This window comes from Nuphar pumila, chromosome 12 (genome assembly GCF_984573655.1).
Source record: "Nuphar pumila chromosome 12, dmNupPumi1.hap1.1, whole genome shotgun sequence".
NCBI classification, from domain to species: Eukaryota; Viridiplantae; Streptophyta; class Magnoliopsida; order Nymphaeales; family Nymphaeaceae; genus Nuphar; species Nuphar pumila.
This window is the reverse complement of record NC_143260.1, coordinates 51,447,191-51,462,182: the sequence shown is the minus strand read 5'-3', so window position 1 is coordinate 51,462,182 and position 14,992 is coordinate 51,447,191. Positions and strand designations below refer to the sequence as shown.

The 14,992-nt window shown below is 44.9% G+C and overlaps 1 protein-coding gene across 3 annotated transcripts in view; it reads left to right on the top strand.

Moving 5' to 3' along the window:
* Window positions 1-14,696, top strand: part of LOC149820895 (Tetratricopeptide repeat (TPR)-like superfamily protein) — a 166,983-nt gene extending 152,287 nt beyond the window's left edge. For all 3 annotated transcript variants that reach the window (XR_016426348.1, XM_089981702.1, XM_089981703.1), the window contains 2 exons: window positions 13,475-13,729; window positions 13,816-14,696. Coding sequence is in view for 2 of the 3 variants with exons in the window: in XM_089981702.1 (XP_089837828.1) it covers window positions 13,475-13,729; window positions 13,816-14,511 (951 nt within the window). In the remaining variant the exon portion in view is untranslated. The remainder of the gene's footprint in view (window positions 1-13,474; window positions 13,730-13,815) is intronic.
* Window positions 14,697-14,992: the final 296 nt, after the last annotated feature.

Sequence of the window (14,992 nt, the reverse complement as noted above, 5' to 3'; positions counted from 1 at the left end):
AGGGAGGGGCTGAGCCACCTCCCTACCTCCCTCAATCGTAAGGGATGGGCAAAGCCCCCTCCTTGATGCCTTAAATCGCAGGGGAGGGGCAGGCCCCCCTCCCTGCGATGTGTTTTGAAGGGAGGGGCCCAACCCCCTCCCGATGCCTCCGTTTGTAGGGGAGGGATCAAGCCCCCTCCCTGCATCTTCATTTGGCAGGGGAGGGGCCGAGCCCTCCCTATGCTCCCTTCGGCCAAGGGAGGGGTCGAACCCCCTCCCTACACCATCTTTAGCAGGGGAGGGCCCCAGCCTCCTCCCTGCACTCTTTTACGGCAGGGGAGGGGGTCGAGCCCCCTCCCTGCACCCTCGTTGTTCAGGGGAGGGGCTGCGACCCTCCTTGCACCTTCCAGCGACAGGGAAGGGGTGGAGCCCCCTCCCTGTACCCCCCTTGTATGCAAGGGAGGGGCTGAGCCCCTTCCCTACGTACCCTTTGGCAGGGATGGGGCCAAGCCCCTCCCTGTGCACTCGTTTTACAATGCAGGGGCCGAGCCCGTCCCTGCACCCTCAGTTTGGCGGGGGAGGGGCCGAGGCTCTACCTGTGCCTTCTCCTTCTAGTAGACAGGGGCGTCGCCCCTGCCTCCTTGCTCCTTCAGCAGGCAGGGGTGAAGCCCTCTGTCTACCTTGTTTTTAGTTAGGCAGGGGCTTTAGCCCTGCCTCTCTTCCACTTTGTTAGGCAGGGGCAGAACCCCTGCCTACTCTCATTTTCGAAAGGCAAGGGCGCAACTCCTGCCTCTGTCCGATTTTTCGGAAGGCAAGGCCACAACCCCTGCCTCTACCTAAACCGTCGACAGGCAGGGGTGCAGCCCCCTGCCTCCCCGTTGTTTGCTGATAGCAGGTCAGTAGGGGCTCGCGGCCCTTGCCCCTGCTTCTTTCGCGTTCAGCAGGTTCACAGGGGCACGATGCCCTTGCCTCTGCTTTTTTCACGTCAGGACAACGACAACGCTTCTGTCGTCTCTACCTTTCTGATTGAGATAGCATGTTGACGTCTTGCTTTTGCAGCTCGTACGACGGATCCTGCTCGCGCGCCGCGACCCGACCCGTTAATCGCTTACACCCGCAGACGACAACAAGCTCGCAACTCCCCAAGTTAGGGAAAGATTGCACAGAGGACTTGGACAATTGAATTGAGTTCAATTAACTAAAAAGGACAATTAAATAAATATATATGCATATATATATATATATATATATATATATATATATATATATATATATATATATATATTTTAACTCAAGGACGCGGTTTCGAGATCCTTGTCCTTTACTTTTTGTCATGTCTTTACTTTGCCATCGTGCTTTGTACCCAGGCTCCTGCTTTTGCAAATGTTTCGTTATTGCCTTACCATTGCATATAACGCTCAGGTTTTCGCTCATTGCATGCGCTATAAAGGCATCCTCGTGAAGGATGCAAGAGCCATTTACCACTCTCCTTCTTGCGACAAGAGTTGAGTCAGGAGCTTAACGATACATCCTCGTCTAAGGAGAGGGATTCCTAGTAGGGATCCTGGCTTTTCGAGTGAGTAGTATTGCAAAGTAGACTTGAGAATTTAGGGAGCTGTGCAAAAACATCAAAGACTGCCCAAATTGAAGTATTTGGAAGGATGTGATTAGCTGGTTCTGTTCGTCTATTCGACATATCTCGGGTAACATTGAATTGAGGCTTGAGCGAACTTCTTAGCGGGGGTTCTGTTGAGAAACCCGTATCTCGTTCATCGAGGCTGGTATCGAGTCATACAAGGCATGTAGATATCACGATAGCGGATAAGATTCTAGAAATCGTATGCCAAATGTTGGTACAAGATGTTGGTTGTTTCAAAAGATAAAGAATGTCAAAAGTAAAGTTTGAGAAACATTACATCTTTGTGAAACTCTTTTATTGAGGCTCCTATTGAGGTACTATACCTCTTTCATCCTAAAGTACTTGTAGTCATGCACTACACGCTAGTACTGCGATGATCGGATGAGACAGTCGTGCGACCTCGAACAGTGCTAAATGCACAATGATGTAAACACATAAAAATGGGATCGCCTTCACAGGTAAGATGCTCATTTGGTTAAAAGACCAGAGCATATAGAATGAGTTGTCAGTTAATTTACCTCTGACGCACTCATTCGCTTTTTGTAGTCTGTCAAGGGAGAGGACAAAGTTGTACACACTCTAATGGACAGGTTGTTAATAACCATCCCACAGGCAAAGATCCAGCCTCCCCTGTCATTGGAGTTAGGGGAAGGGTCTACCAGACATTATCCTAGGTGGTAGATCTCATGGACTTTTGCAGAAGTTGGATGCATCCGTTGCCAAGTACATGCCTTTGGGGAATCCTCTCTCGGCTAAAGCCGTCCTCTTAGGAGCAGACTCAACTAGCTATTCGGGCTATTAAAAATACATAAAATAACAGACGCCCGAACTAGTCTCAGTTGTTTCTACGATTTGTCTGTGCGTACCCGCAGGCCAATAATATCGAAACACAAAGTTTGTTCACACTGGTTGATGGGTCATGAGACTTGCTTGTTGCATGATAGTTCACAACTTACAATTGCACTGCTTACCTGCTTTGAACTGCTTACCTGTTTTGAACGACTTACCTGTTTAACTGCATATCTGCCTTAAACTGCTTATCATGCTGAATTAAATGTACTTAATTCAGTTTCCTGTAGTCTCTTTTATGCACCTATTAGTTTTCTGCGAAACTAACCTATTCTATGGGCACAGGTGATGATTAGGTACACCACGGGCGATAACGCGATGGCAAAATGGCTTCAAGATTTCCTTTTCCTGCTTTTAGCTCGCGTCCTGGACATTTTTGGGTTTTGTCACGGATTTTCCTTTGGATATCCAAATTTTGTACTATTAGGAACTTCTTTAAATGAAAGTGACTTTTCCAATTGTTTTGCAAGTATCATGTGTAGTGAGTTTTGGTTCTTTTAGCTAACGTGCCCAAACTTGTCAACTTACCTTTCTAAATTTAACAAAAGAATTATCTTTCGCTGATTATATAAATAAACTCTGAAAGGAAAAAGATTTTTTCTAGTCTCTTGCCTGTTTTCTGAAAGGTTCGCAAGTTTAAAATTTTGGGGCGTTACAGATTGATATTAGAGCTAAGGGAAGTAAGGATTCTTGACCATTGAGCATCCGCATCGCGCTGTGAGTATACAATTTCTCTTGCTTTGTAGTTGTATTTTGTATTGTTAAGCTAAGCAACTTAACACGTTCTGCTTATGTATCAACATTGCTGGGTTTTTGTAAACTACTCATGTTTCGCTTGAATAGTACAAATGTTTTTGGCTTCTGTCTCGAGCATCCTGAAATTTCTAATGTTTGGTATCTCTTGTCTACTTCAAGGATGGTAAGGAACTCGAACGAAAGTTCTGCTGATGAATGGTCAGAACAACGGGGTTTCGTGATGGATTCATTAAGTACCCTGGCAGAGGCTATGCGAGACCAGGTTCGTTGCCAAATGAATCAAGCTCCCTTTCCTGAACAAAGCCAGCATATCGTAGTGACGTATGAGAATTTTTTGAAGCTTGACCCCCCGACCTTCGCCGGTAAGCCCGACCCAGATATAGCCGAGAACTGGGTGAAGGAGGTGGAACGAGTGCTTGAGGTCTTGTCAGTCCCCGATGACAAGAAGACATTATACGGGACCTTCAGGCTGAAGGACATGGCCCGGGGTGTGCAGTTTTTGAGAATTTCACCAATTCCGTGGGAAGCATTCAGAAAAGCTTTCTTGTAGAACTACTTCCCTCCTCATGCGAGGGAGAAAAATGTGGAGTTTTTGGAGCTCAGCTAAGGCAATTCGAGTTTGACAGATTACATCCCCAAATTTTAGAGTTTAGAACCCTACTGCCCCAACCTGTTCGCGGATGATCGCGAGCGGGCAGGAAAGTTTATTTGGGGGCTGAAGGAGGGGCTCATGTATCGGGTCCTAACTAGTATGCCCTCGACTTTCTCTGCGGCAGTTGCTGCCGCCACCCTCCTGAGTGAAGCCTGAGAGTACTCTAAGAGTACTCAGAGTAGGAAGCCACCCGTTGTGGGTGGTGAGCCGAAGACATCATCCGGCGGCCCAGGCAAACGGTCGTTCTTTCCCATAAAGATCGAAGGAGGAAGGAAACAGTTTCCTACTTCAAAGCGTCAGCGACTTCAGGGCAACCCTCCAGCCAGGCAGCAGGCTGACAATGTATGCCCCAGATGCTGACGATCTCACATTGGGTAGGCGTGCTCGCTCGAGACAGGCGGATGCCTGTATTGTGGCAAGATGTGCCACTACCTCCGCGAATGTCGCAAAAAGGCGGTTGATGACCTCAGGCAGAACAGTGGAGCACCTCTGCTCCCTCAGCCATCGCAGTAGCAACATCAGTCACCGCAACCACAGTTGAGCGGTCAGAAGAAGGTGCTGGGACGCGTCTACACCGCCACGGTCGAGCAGTTGACCAAGGGCGACCTAGTGTAAGGTACCCTTTTTGTTGCTAACCAAGCGGCCTTTGTGCCTTTTGATTGTGGTGCGACACACTCTTTTATTTCAGTAAATTTTATCGAGTTTTTGCACATACCTGTAAAACCTTTGCATAATACCCTTGAAGTATATAACCCGATTGGAAAAAATACAATTTGTGCGGCCTACGTACCAGAGTTGGACGTAGTCTTGGCAGATCGGCATTTACCGGCTTGTGCTATCCTGCTAGATATGACGGAATTTGACGTCATCCTAGGCATAGATTGGCTGCACAAGTATCATGCCAAGATAGCAGGATTGTTTTTATCTCCACCAAGAATGCCTAAGGTGGAATTCAAGATCGTGAAACCCGTTCGGGCGAGCAAGTTGATTTCGTCGCTAAAGGCACAAAACTACCTGAGGAAGGGATGCACTGCCTTCTTGGTCAGTGTCATCCAGTCTGAGCCGATGTTAGTCCCGATCGGAGACTTGGAGGTGGTTCGAGATTTTCCAGACGTCTTCCCAGAGGAGCTGCCAGGACTTCCTCCGCTTCGTGAGGTGCAGTTCAGCATCGAGTTGTTGTCGGGTACTACGCCAATTTCAAAGGCTCCATATCGAATGGCGCCAGTAGAGCTCGAAGAGCTCAAGAAGTAGTTGCAGGAGTTGATGGATCAGGGATTCATTCGCCCCAGCGTCTCGCCCTGAGGAGCTCTTGTATTGTTCATGAAAAAGGACAGATCATTACGGTTGTGCATCGACTATCGGTTGCTCAACCAGGCAACAATAAAAAATAAGTACCCATTGCCACGCATTGAGGACCTGTTCGACCAATTGCAAAGGTTCAAGATCTTTTCAAAGATCGACCTTAGATCTGGGTACCATCAACTCAAAATTAAAGGAGATGATATCTCCAAGACGGCCTTTCGGACCAGATATGGGCATTACGAATTTACGGTAATGCCCTTCGGACTCACTAACGCTCCTGCAACCTTCATGAACCTCATGAACAGGGTGTTCAAACCCTTCTTAAACATCTTCGTGATTACCAGAGTTACCGAAAGCTTCTTAGATAGGTGGGAAGCTCGCTTCCCGAAAACTCGCTTCGGAAGCGTGATACTCCTCGCTTCCGAAACTTGATGAGAACCTCTATTCCCCCACACTTTTCCTATGCTTTCCACACGCTTCATTTATTCTTATTATATGTTCTCTTAACTTTTCATGCTTTTTATGTGTTTTCTCTGACTCTTCTCACTCACTTCCATGTGCTTTCGCTAAATTGATAGTCATCATTTTTAGATTTTGTTAAAAATTTAATTCTTACACTAAAAAATCATGAAATTTAATATTAGTCACTTTTATTTTAGTTTTTATTTGTGTTTTATTTTGATTCTCATTCAATTATTATATATATATATATATATTTTTATTCCTCGCTTCCCACTTCCTATTGATTTTAAAATGCATCGCTTCTGCTTCCCGTATCGTTTTCTGCTTCTGCTTCCTAGTCTGGCAACCTTGTTCAGACAGTTGGGAGCAACATCGGGAGCACTTGAGAGTTATTCTCGAAACCTTGCGAAAGGAGCGTTTGTTCGCTAAGTACTCTAAGTGTGAGTTTTGGCTTGAGGAGATCATGTTTTTAGGGCATGTCATCTCCAAGGAAGGTGTGTCCGTAGATCCAGCTAAGGTGGAGGCTGTACTCAGTTGACAACAACCGAGGAATGTTCGTGACATCAGTTGTTTTCTTGGATTAGCTGGGTATTATCAGAGATTTATCCAGGACTTTTCTAAGATCTCTCTACCCATGACGAAGCTTCTAAGGAAAGAAGTTAAGTTTGTGTGGGACAACAAGTGCGAAAGCAGTTTTCAAATGTTAAAGGGACGGCTTACGACTGCTCCTATTTTGGCCTTACCTTCGGGTCAACATGTCTTCGTGATTTACATCGATGCTTCCGAGACAGGCTTGGGTTGTGTCTTAATGCAGAATGATAGAGTGATTGCCAAAAGATCCTATTTTGAGAGATGAGATTCTTGCAGAAGCCCACAAGTCCAAGTACAAGATTCACCTTGGTGGCACGAAGATGTTCAAGGATTTGCAGTGCAGATATTGGTGGAGCAGAATAATGCGAGACGTAGCCGAGTACGTCTCAAAGTGTTTGACTTGCCAACAAATTAAGATCGAGCACAAGCGATCAGGCTGAGTGATGCAACAGATGGAGATTTCACAATGGAAGTGGGAGGACATCACAATGGACTTCATCGTCGGTTTGTCGAGGACGAGGAGGAAATATGATGCGATTTGGGTGATCGTGGATCGACTCACTAAATCGGCGCATTTCCTCCTTATCCACCTCAGTCAGTCTCTGGGCAGCTTGACGAACCTCTATGTCCGAGAGATTGTGAGATTGCACGGTGTTCCTGTGTCAATCATCTCCGATTGTGACCCGAGGTTCACCTCCAGGTTTTGGGGGCAACTGCAATTGGCCTTGGGCATGAAACTGAAATTCAGCACTGCCTTCCACCCTTAGACCGACAGGCAATCTGAATGCACGATTCAGACTTTGAAGGACATGCTGCGAGCTTGCATGATGGACTGAAAGGGAGAATGAGACTGTCATACCAGATTGACAAAATTTGCGTACAATAACAGTTATCATGCTAGTATCGGAATGACCCTGTACGAAGCCTTGTCGATCACCTGTTTACTGGGACGAGGTCGACAAACAGACGCAAGATTCACCTATAGTGCTACAACACTATACTCAGCAAGTGCGGATGATCAGGGAACATTTGCATTCCGCGCAAAGTCGACAGAAGTGTTACGCCGATCGTCGACGTCGAGAGCTCGTTTTTTCAACGGGAGATGTGGTTTTTGTTAAGGTATCTCCTACAAAGAGCGTTTTTCGGTTCGAGAAGAAGGGACAATTGAGTCCCTGATTCGTCAGACCATTTGAGATCCTGGATTAGATCGGTGAGGCAGCTTACCGTGTTGCGCTGCCTCCTCAGTATGCTCAGATCCACCACGTTTTCCACGTATCTATGTTGAGAAGATACGTTCACGACCCATCGCACATCATTCATTACGATGATGTGGACATCCAAAAAGACTTGACGTTCGAGGAAAGACCTGTGGCAATCGTTGATCGCCGAGACCAAGTGCTCAGATAAAAAACGATTTCTCTTGTAAAAGTACATTGACAACACCATGGAATAAATGAATATACATGGGATCCTGAGTCAAATATCAGGAAAAAATACCCTGACTTGTATTTTGACCAATAAATGCAATAGAAATTTCATTGACAAAATTATTTTAAGGAAGGTAGGATGTAAACCCGGAAAAAAACCTTGGATTCGGGTCGGATCCGGACCTGACCCGACCCGAACCCAACCTAAGGCCACCGCCTCCCTCGCGCCTTCTAAAGACAGCGAGGCAGGGGAGGGGTTTCAAATAGAAACCCCCTTTCCCCTCTGCTCTCCCGTTCTCTCTCTCCCCCCGACCCTGTAATACCCCCCCCCCCCCCCCCCCCCAAAAAAAAAAAAAAAATGTTTGGATCCGGGCCGGATCCGACCCGGGTGAATAAGTCGGCTGCGTGCTTTTAAAAGCACATGCAACGACGAAGGGTGGAGGCTCTCGAAACCTCCTTCCCCCTCTCGTCTCTCTCCTCTGTTCGACTCTCTTTCTCCTCTCGTCCCTCTCTGCGTCCACCGACGCCGGCGACTCGCCGTCGGCCACCTCCTTCGTCCCGACTGCTATAGACATCGATGACAATCGTCGACGACTTTCGACAGCCGACCACCGACGCCGACGACAATCTTCGAGCTCCGACAACCCTCACTACCTCCTCTCCTTCCTTCGTCCCTTTTGCCTGACGAAGGAGGTCTTGATGTCGTCGCCATCGTCTTCCTCGATCTCATTAGAGCCTGTGCTGACTATCTCCACCCGCAACACCGGTGAGCTACCCCTGTCAATGTCTCCTCTCGCGACGGTAGCCTCGGCCGACAACCTCTGTTCCCGACCATCGCCACCCTTGCCGAGGCAGCTCAGCCGACGTCCGTTGCTGCTCTCGTCTGTGCTCGCGTTCCGGAGTCGCTTGCCGGCGACTTCCCCCATTGCCGTGGTCTCCCGAGGTAAACCCTCCTCTCTTTTCTTTTCTCCTTTGTGGGGGGGGGGGGGGTTGGTTGATAAGGGGATGAGCCCCCTGTCGTCACCTCTTGTCAGCAGGGGGTTACCCCCTGCCTTTTTGTAGTCGGCCGACAGGGGGGCTGAGCCCCTGTCACCGCCTCTCGTGGGCAGGAGGCTCTACCCCCCATCCTGTGTTCGGCAGGGGGCTTCGCCCCCTGCCTCGTGTTTCTCGGTAGGGGGCGAGGTCCCCCTGCCTTTGTCGGCAGGGGGCTTCGCACCCCTGCCTTCTCTTGTTTCCCGGCAGGGGGCGAGGCCTCGCCTACCTTTGTTTTGCTTCTCGGCAGGGGGCTTCGCTCCCCTACCTTCAGTCGTTTTCCCTGCACGGGGCAGAGCCCCCCTGCACTCTTATTGCTTCTCGGCAGGGGGTTCTGCCCCCTGCCTCCTGCGTTTTGCTGGCACGGGGTGATGCCCCCCTGCCTCCTTTGGTTTCCCAGCGGGGGGTGAAGCCCCCCCTTGTCTTCTTTATGCTTTCGAGTAGGGGGCTTGCCCCCTACACCCTGCTTATTCTCCGGCAAGGGGCTTTGTCCCCCTGCCTTGTTCTTGCTGTCGGTAGGGGCAGAGCCCCGGTCTGTCTCGTGTCCCGCAGGGGGTTGCGCCCCCTGTCTTGATTCATGTTCTGATAGGGGGTGTTCCCCTTGTCTTGTTGTGGCAGGTGTGGCAGGGAGCCTCTGCTCCCTCCCCTGCCTTTCTCTGTTCTGGCAGGCAGGGAGCCTCTGCTCCCTGCCTCTGTTGCTTTTTGCTGAGCATGGCTGAAGCCCCTGCCTCTGGCACTACAACCTGCGGGAAGCCTTGCGGCCTCTGTTGCTCTTCTGCTTCCTACAGGGAGTTGAGCTCCCTGCCTACCCTCGTATCGGGGTCCGGTACTGCTGCAGGTCTTACCAGACCCACTTCTCATTTGTATTTTGGCATGCTAACCTTTTTAGCATCACAGGTTGAACGATGGATCCTGCTCGCCCTTCATGGCTTGAGCTCGTGCTTACCTATGCCGCTGACATACGAGGACCGTCACCCCTCAAGGTAGGGGAAGATTGCACCGAAGACTTAGACAATTGAATTGAGTTCAATTAACTAAAGAGGACAATTAAATAAATATATATGCATATATATTTATACGAGTACGCATTTAACTCAAGGACGCAGTTTCACGATCTTTGTCCTTTACTTTGCCGTCGTGCATCGCGTCAAGATCTTGCGTTGCACTTCTGCTTATAGTTTTTACTTGCCGTCGTGCATCGCGTGGAGATTTTGCGTTGCACTCCTGCTTATAGTTTTTACTTGCCGTCGTGCATCGCGTCGAGGTTTAGCGTTGCACTTCTGCTTACCGCCTTTACCTTGCCGTCATGCTCTGCGCCTAGGCTCTTTCTATTGCAGATGACGTGCAGGTTCTTGCTCTTTGCGTATGCCTTAAAGGCATCCTCGTGGAGGATGCAAGGGGCATTTACCACTCTCTCTCTTGCGACGAGAATTGAGTTGGGAGCTAGCGTTACATCCTCGTCTAAGGAGAGAGATACTTTGCAAGGATCCTGACTCTTCGAGTATGCAATCCTGTAGACGAGTTGAGGTTCGAGCGAACTACTTAGCAGGGGTTTTGTTGAAAAACCTGTATCCCGCCTATCAAGGCCGGTATCGAGTCATGCGAGGCATGTAGATACCCCGATAGCGGATGAGATTCTAGAAAATCGCATGCATAATGTTGGCACAAGGGACTGCTGTTTCAAAAGATAAAGTAAAGTTGATAAACATTACATCTTTATGAAACACTCCTGTTGAGGCTTCTATTGAGGAGCTATACCCCCTTCATCCTAGAGTACTTGTAGTCGTGCACGACACGTCTAGTATTGCGATGATTGGATGAGACGGTCGTGCAACCTCGAATAGTGCTAAATTACAATGTTGTAATCACATAAATGACCTCACATTCGCCTTCACAGACAAGATGCTCGAGTGGTTTAAAGACCACAACATAGGGTGGGTCGTTAGTTAAGCAACCCTTAACACACCCATTCACTTCTGGTTGTTCTGTCAAGGGAGAAGACAGAGCGGTACAAAACTCCAATAGACAGGTTGTTAACAACCATTCTACGGGCAATGATCCGGCCTCCCCAGTCGTTGGAGTTAAGGGGAAAGGGGCTACAATAGTTAGCTCAACACTTCTGCAGAAGTTTGATGCATCTGTGACATTGCCTCCTTTGGGGAATCCTCTCTCGGCTAAAGCCGCCTCTTAGGAGCGGACTCAACTAGCTATTCGGGTTATTGAAAATACATAGAATAACAGACGCCCGGACTAATCTCAGTTGTTTCTACGATTTGTCTGCGCGTACTCACAGGCCAATAATATCAAAACATAAAGTTTGTTCACACTGGTTGATGGGTCATGAGACTTGCTTGTTGCGTGGTAGTTCACAACTTACGATCAAATGAATCGTCATGCTGTGTTTTGACAATTGCACTGCTTACCTGCTTTGAACTCCTTAACTGTTTTGAACGACTTACCTGTTTAACTGCATATCTGCTTTAAACTGCTTAGCATGCTGAATTAAATGTACTTAATTTAGTTTCCTGTAGTCTCTCTTGTGCATCTACTAGTTTTTTGCGAAACTAACTTATTCTATGGGTACAGGTGATGATTAGGTACACCACGGGCGACGAAAAGATGACTTCAAGATTTCTTTTTTGTGCTCTTAGCTCGCGTCCTGGACGTTTTTGGGTTTTGTCACAGATTTTCCTTTAGATATCCGAATTTTGTACTATTTGGGAAATTCTTTAAATGAAAGTGGCTTTTCCAAGTGTTTTGCAAGTAATGTGTAGTGAGTTTTGGTTCTTTTAGCTAACGTGCCCAAAGTTGTCAGCTTGCCTTTCTAAATTTAACAAAAGAATTATCTTCCGCTGATTACATAAATAAACTCTGAAAGGAAAGAGATTTTTTCTAGTCTCTTGCCTGTTTTCTGAAAGGTTTGCAAGTTTGAAATTTTGGGGCGTTGCAACTATAAACCAAACCCAAGGCAAATGACAACACGTCACTCGTAACCCCTGGGAATCTAGATTGATAAGATGACATGAGATACACACATAATTCACCTCAACGGCTAACCCTGAGTCTACAACATCGAGGTGTACAAGAAACAAATGAGTGAAATAATACACTCATATAACCAGAGGTCAATTAACCTTCAGTCAGAGTCAAATCATTTGGCAATCTATACTGACAAAAAGACAAAGGTGCACACATAACTCACTTCAACAACTAACTTTGGTCTCACAACATAGAAGCGCATATAACTCACCTCAATAAGGCCAAACAAATAATAATAGATGTATCGAAAGAAGAGTGATAGACTTACAAAGCCAAACAATAAAAACCTTGAAAGACATTCCAAGGAACAAGGACAAAGCCAAATAATAAAAACCTGAAAGACATATTCCAAGGAACAAGGACATATAAGACAAAAAATTTCAAGTCAAGGAAATCTTCAAGTAATGCAATTATAGAGCCTTCAATCACGAACCGAAATGTCCACCAATATTAAGTGGATAAACAAAAAAAATGTTCTCTAAAGAACATTCTCACAAAACTTACAAAGCGCTACACAAGAAGTCTCGTAATATAAAAAATGATATTTTATTAAATATCATAAGTATGCAATGGAAACATAAACGCTTAAAACTCATGTGAGGTATCATGATGCAAATAAGGTTTAATAAAAACATGCAATCATAAGACAAGATAAAATGTTCACCAATGAGAGTCTTCAATTATGAACAAGCATGTCAATTAGTAATGTTCAATTACTAAAGTGAACCACGAGGGAAACACTTATAACACCCACAAAGGGTAAACACAAAGAAGGTTCTAATCATTCTCAAATTAATATTTTATTAAAAATAAGTATGCAAAAAAGTGTAATATTTAAATCCCATGCAAAACATGTAAGATAATGTTCATTAAAGAGCCATGAGACTAAGAAAATAATACAATCACATTGACCAACAAGAGAAACATCCAATAACATAGTTATTTTTAATAATTTTTAAAAAGAAACATAATTAAAAGGCATTTTTAAAAGTGAATGGTTCCCATAAAAAATTATGCTCAATACCTTATGCAAGAATTGATAATCCCATTCATCATGTAAGACAATCACAAGTGCACAAAGATCATATATCAATATAAAAATTATTTATTCAAAATTAAAAAATAGCAAGGTATCCATGTTCACTAAGATCCTAACCACATAATTTTTAATACTTCATAAAATATTTTATGTTTCACATAAAAATATATCAAAGATAAAGAAAAAGAAGATTCTTTTCCTTCACAGTGATAATCTTTTCAGATGATGATGAGTTACAATGTTTACTTTGATTTCCTGCGATATAATATGCTGCCTCATAGTCTAGATACCATGCCTTTAGTAAGAACTATGACTGCATGTTAGGATGTCATTGCTTGTTAGTGTTGTCTACCCAAATATTCTACAGCAGGTTATGCACGCCCTACTTGAAGTAGGGCTCAATGTGTCATAATCTTGAAGCTAACTTGAGATGGAGCATATAAAATTTTTGAAAAGAGGGATGGAGCATAAAATTTTTTGAGATTTTTAATTTTTCAATTTGTTTTCTCTTTATATTTTTAATGACAAATTCCTCCACAATGCTCTCTTATCTGTTCTTTTTTTTCACCTCACTATCTTTCATCCAATTTGTCTAATGATTGAATCGTTTTTTGCTGGGTATGTTTTAGCAGATCCGCTTATCTTTTTGCATTGAAGTCATGTTTGCTTGTCTGGTCATTGTAACTGAGTTTTTGTTTCTGCATCAGCTAAAGGGGAACAAGGCGCGACCATTGCAAGCTATTAGGAAACGATCTTTTATACCAAGACTAATTCATCTTTCAATTCAGATCACTGCATCACCATTCCAAGAAAGTATTGAGTCTAATGGATCTTCAAATGATACCAAGTCAAGTATAGAAATGAGGTCTCTACTTGATCAATATGCCATCATTCTTGGACTACCTTTTGCTGATGCAGTAAATATGTTAACTGATCTTTCAAGTGGCCAGAAAGCTCTAAAGGTTGCTTCTGTCTTAGACATTGTATGCTCATTTTCTTTTCTTAAATTCATCTGCAAATACTTACTGTAAGTTGTTCTTTCTGGTAGGATATAAATTCTGAGTTGGTTGACTGGATGAACTTCGCTATATTTGTGAATGCTTGGATGCTTTCTTCCCATATTGAGGGATCTCATGGTGACATGAATGGGAACTTCTGCTGGAGTACTGTTGACAGATTGATAAATAATTATGTTGCTGAGCATTTTCTGTCTTCTGAGCTGCATTCCATGTATCATGGGAATGGGCTTGCAGTGTTGGTACAGCTGGTGACGGAATCCTTTTCATGGCACCAACTTATAATTCAATCCTGCATCCGTAAGTTGCATCCAATAGGCAAGAGGAAGAGGAAGGGTGGTTCACTGGACCGAATACAATCGCCGATATCACAGGCCATTCAGACTTCCATTGATTGCTTATATCATGTCATTGAAGGTATAATGAAATGGTTAGCAAAAGAAATTGACAGGCTGGAGGATGAGAAACTGGAGAGCTTATTGTCTCTTGTCAGAAAGGGCGAGGAATATGACAATCTGGTGCCAGGTAATGTTTTGCAGATTCTAGAGGCTGCTAGAGACCGGGAGAACTGGGAGTTAGGGCCAAGAATTTTCCAGGCACTACATACTTGGAGCTCTGTTGAAGTTGCAAGGAAAATCATTGGTAGTCAACAATTACAAATTCTGGAATTGCATCGTATATGCAATGCAAAATTGACGTTTTTGGAAGCTTTGAGACATTCTATCTGAATAGTATTATTGTTTTTTGAAATCATTGGTCTTTTTTGTTCAGTTCATTTGAAATATATGTAATTTGAATTCTTTGCCATGCTCTAGCAGGGCAGTAGTTCTAACTGTTTGAAATCCCACTGCTGTATTCAAATGCTTGAATTATTTCCATTTTTTGACAAATCTAAATTGGGATATGTAATGTCTGAATGTAAGGTGCCTTTTCCAACTTTCTTGAAATTTCTGTTGATGTTTCAACAGCTTCTGTTTTCCAAATGATTGAAGCATTTTCAGGGGCAGTTCTAATAAAACCTGTAGGTTTGAAGGTCCTCCGCGAAGAAAAGAAAATATGTGTTTGGAAGATGAGTGGCAATACTCGTATATATTGAGCAACTAAGGATACCTTGCCATTCAAAAGTGTCTCTACGGCTGAAGAATAAGCGTGTTTTGGGCCAGCCTTTGGTAACAATGATTTCATCAATCGACTCTTCTATAGTTAACA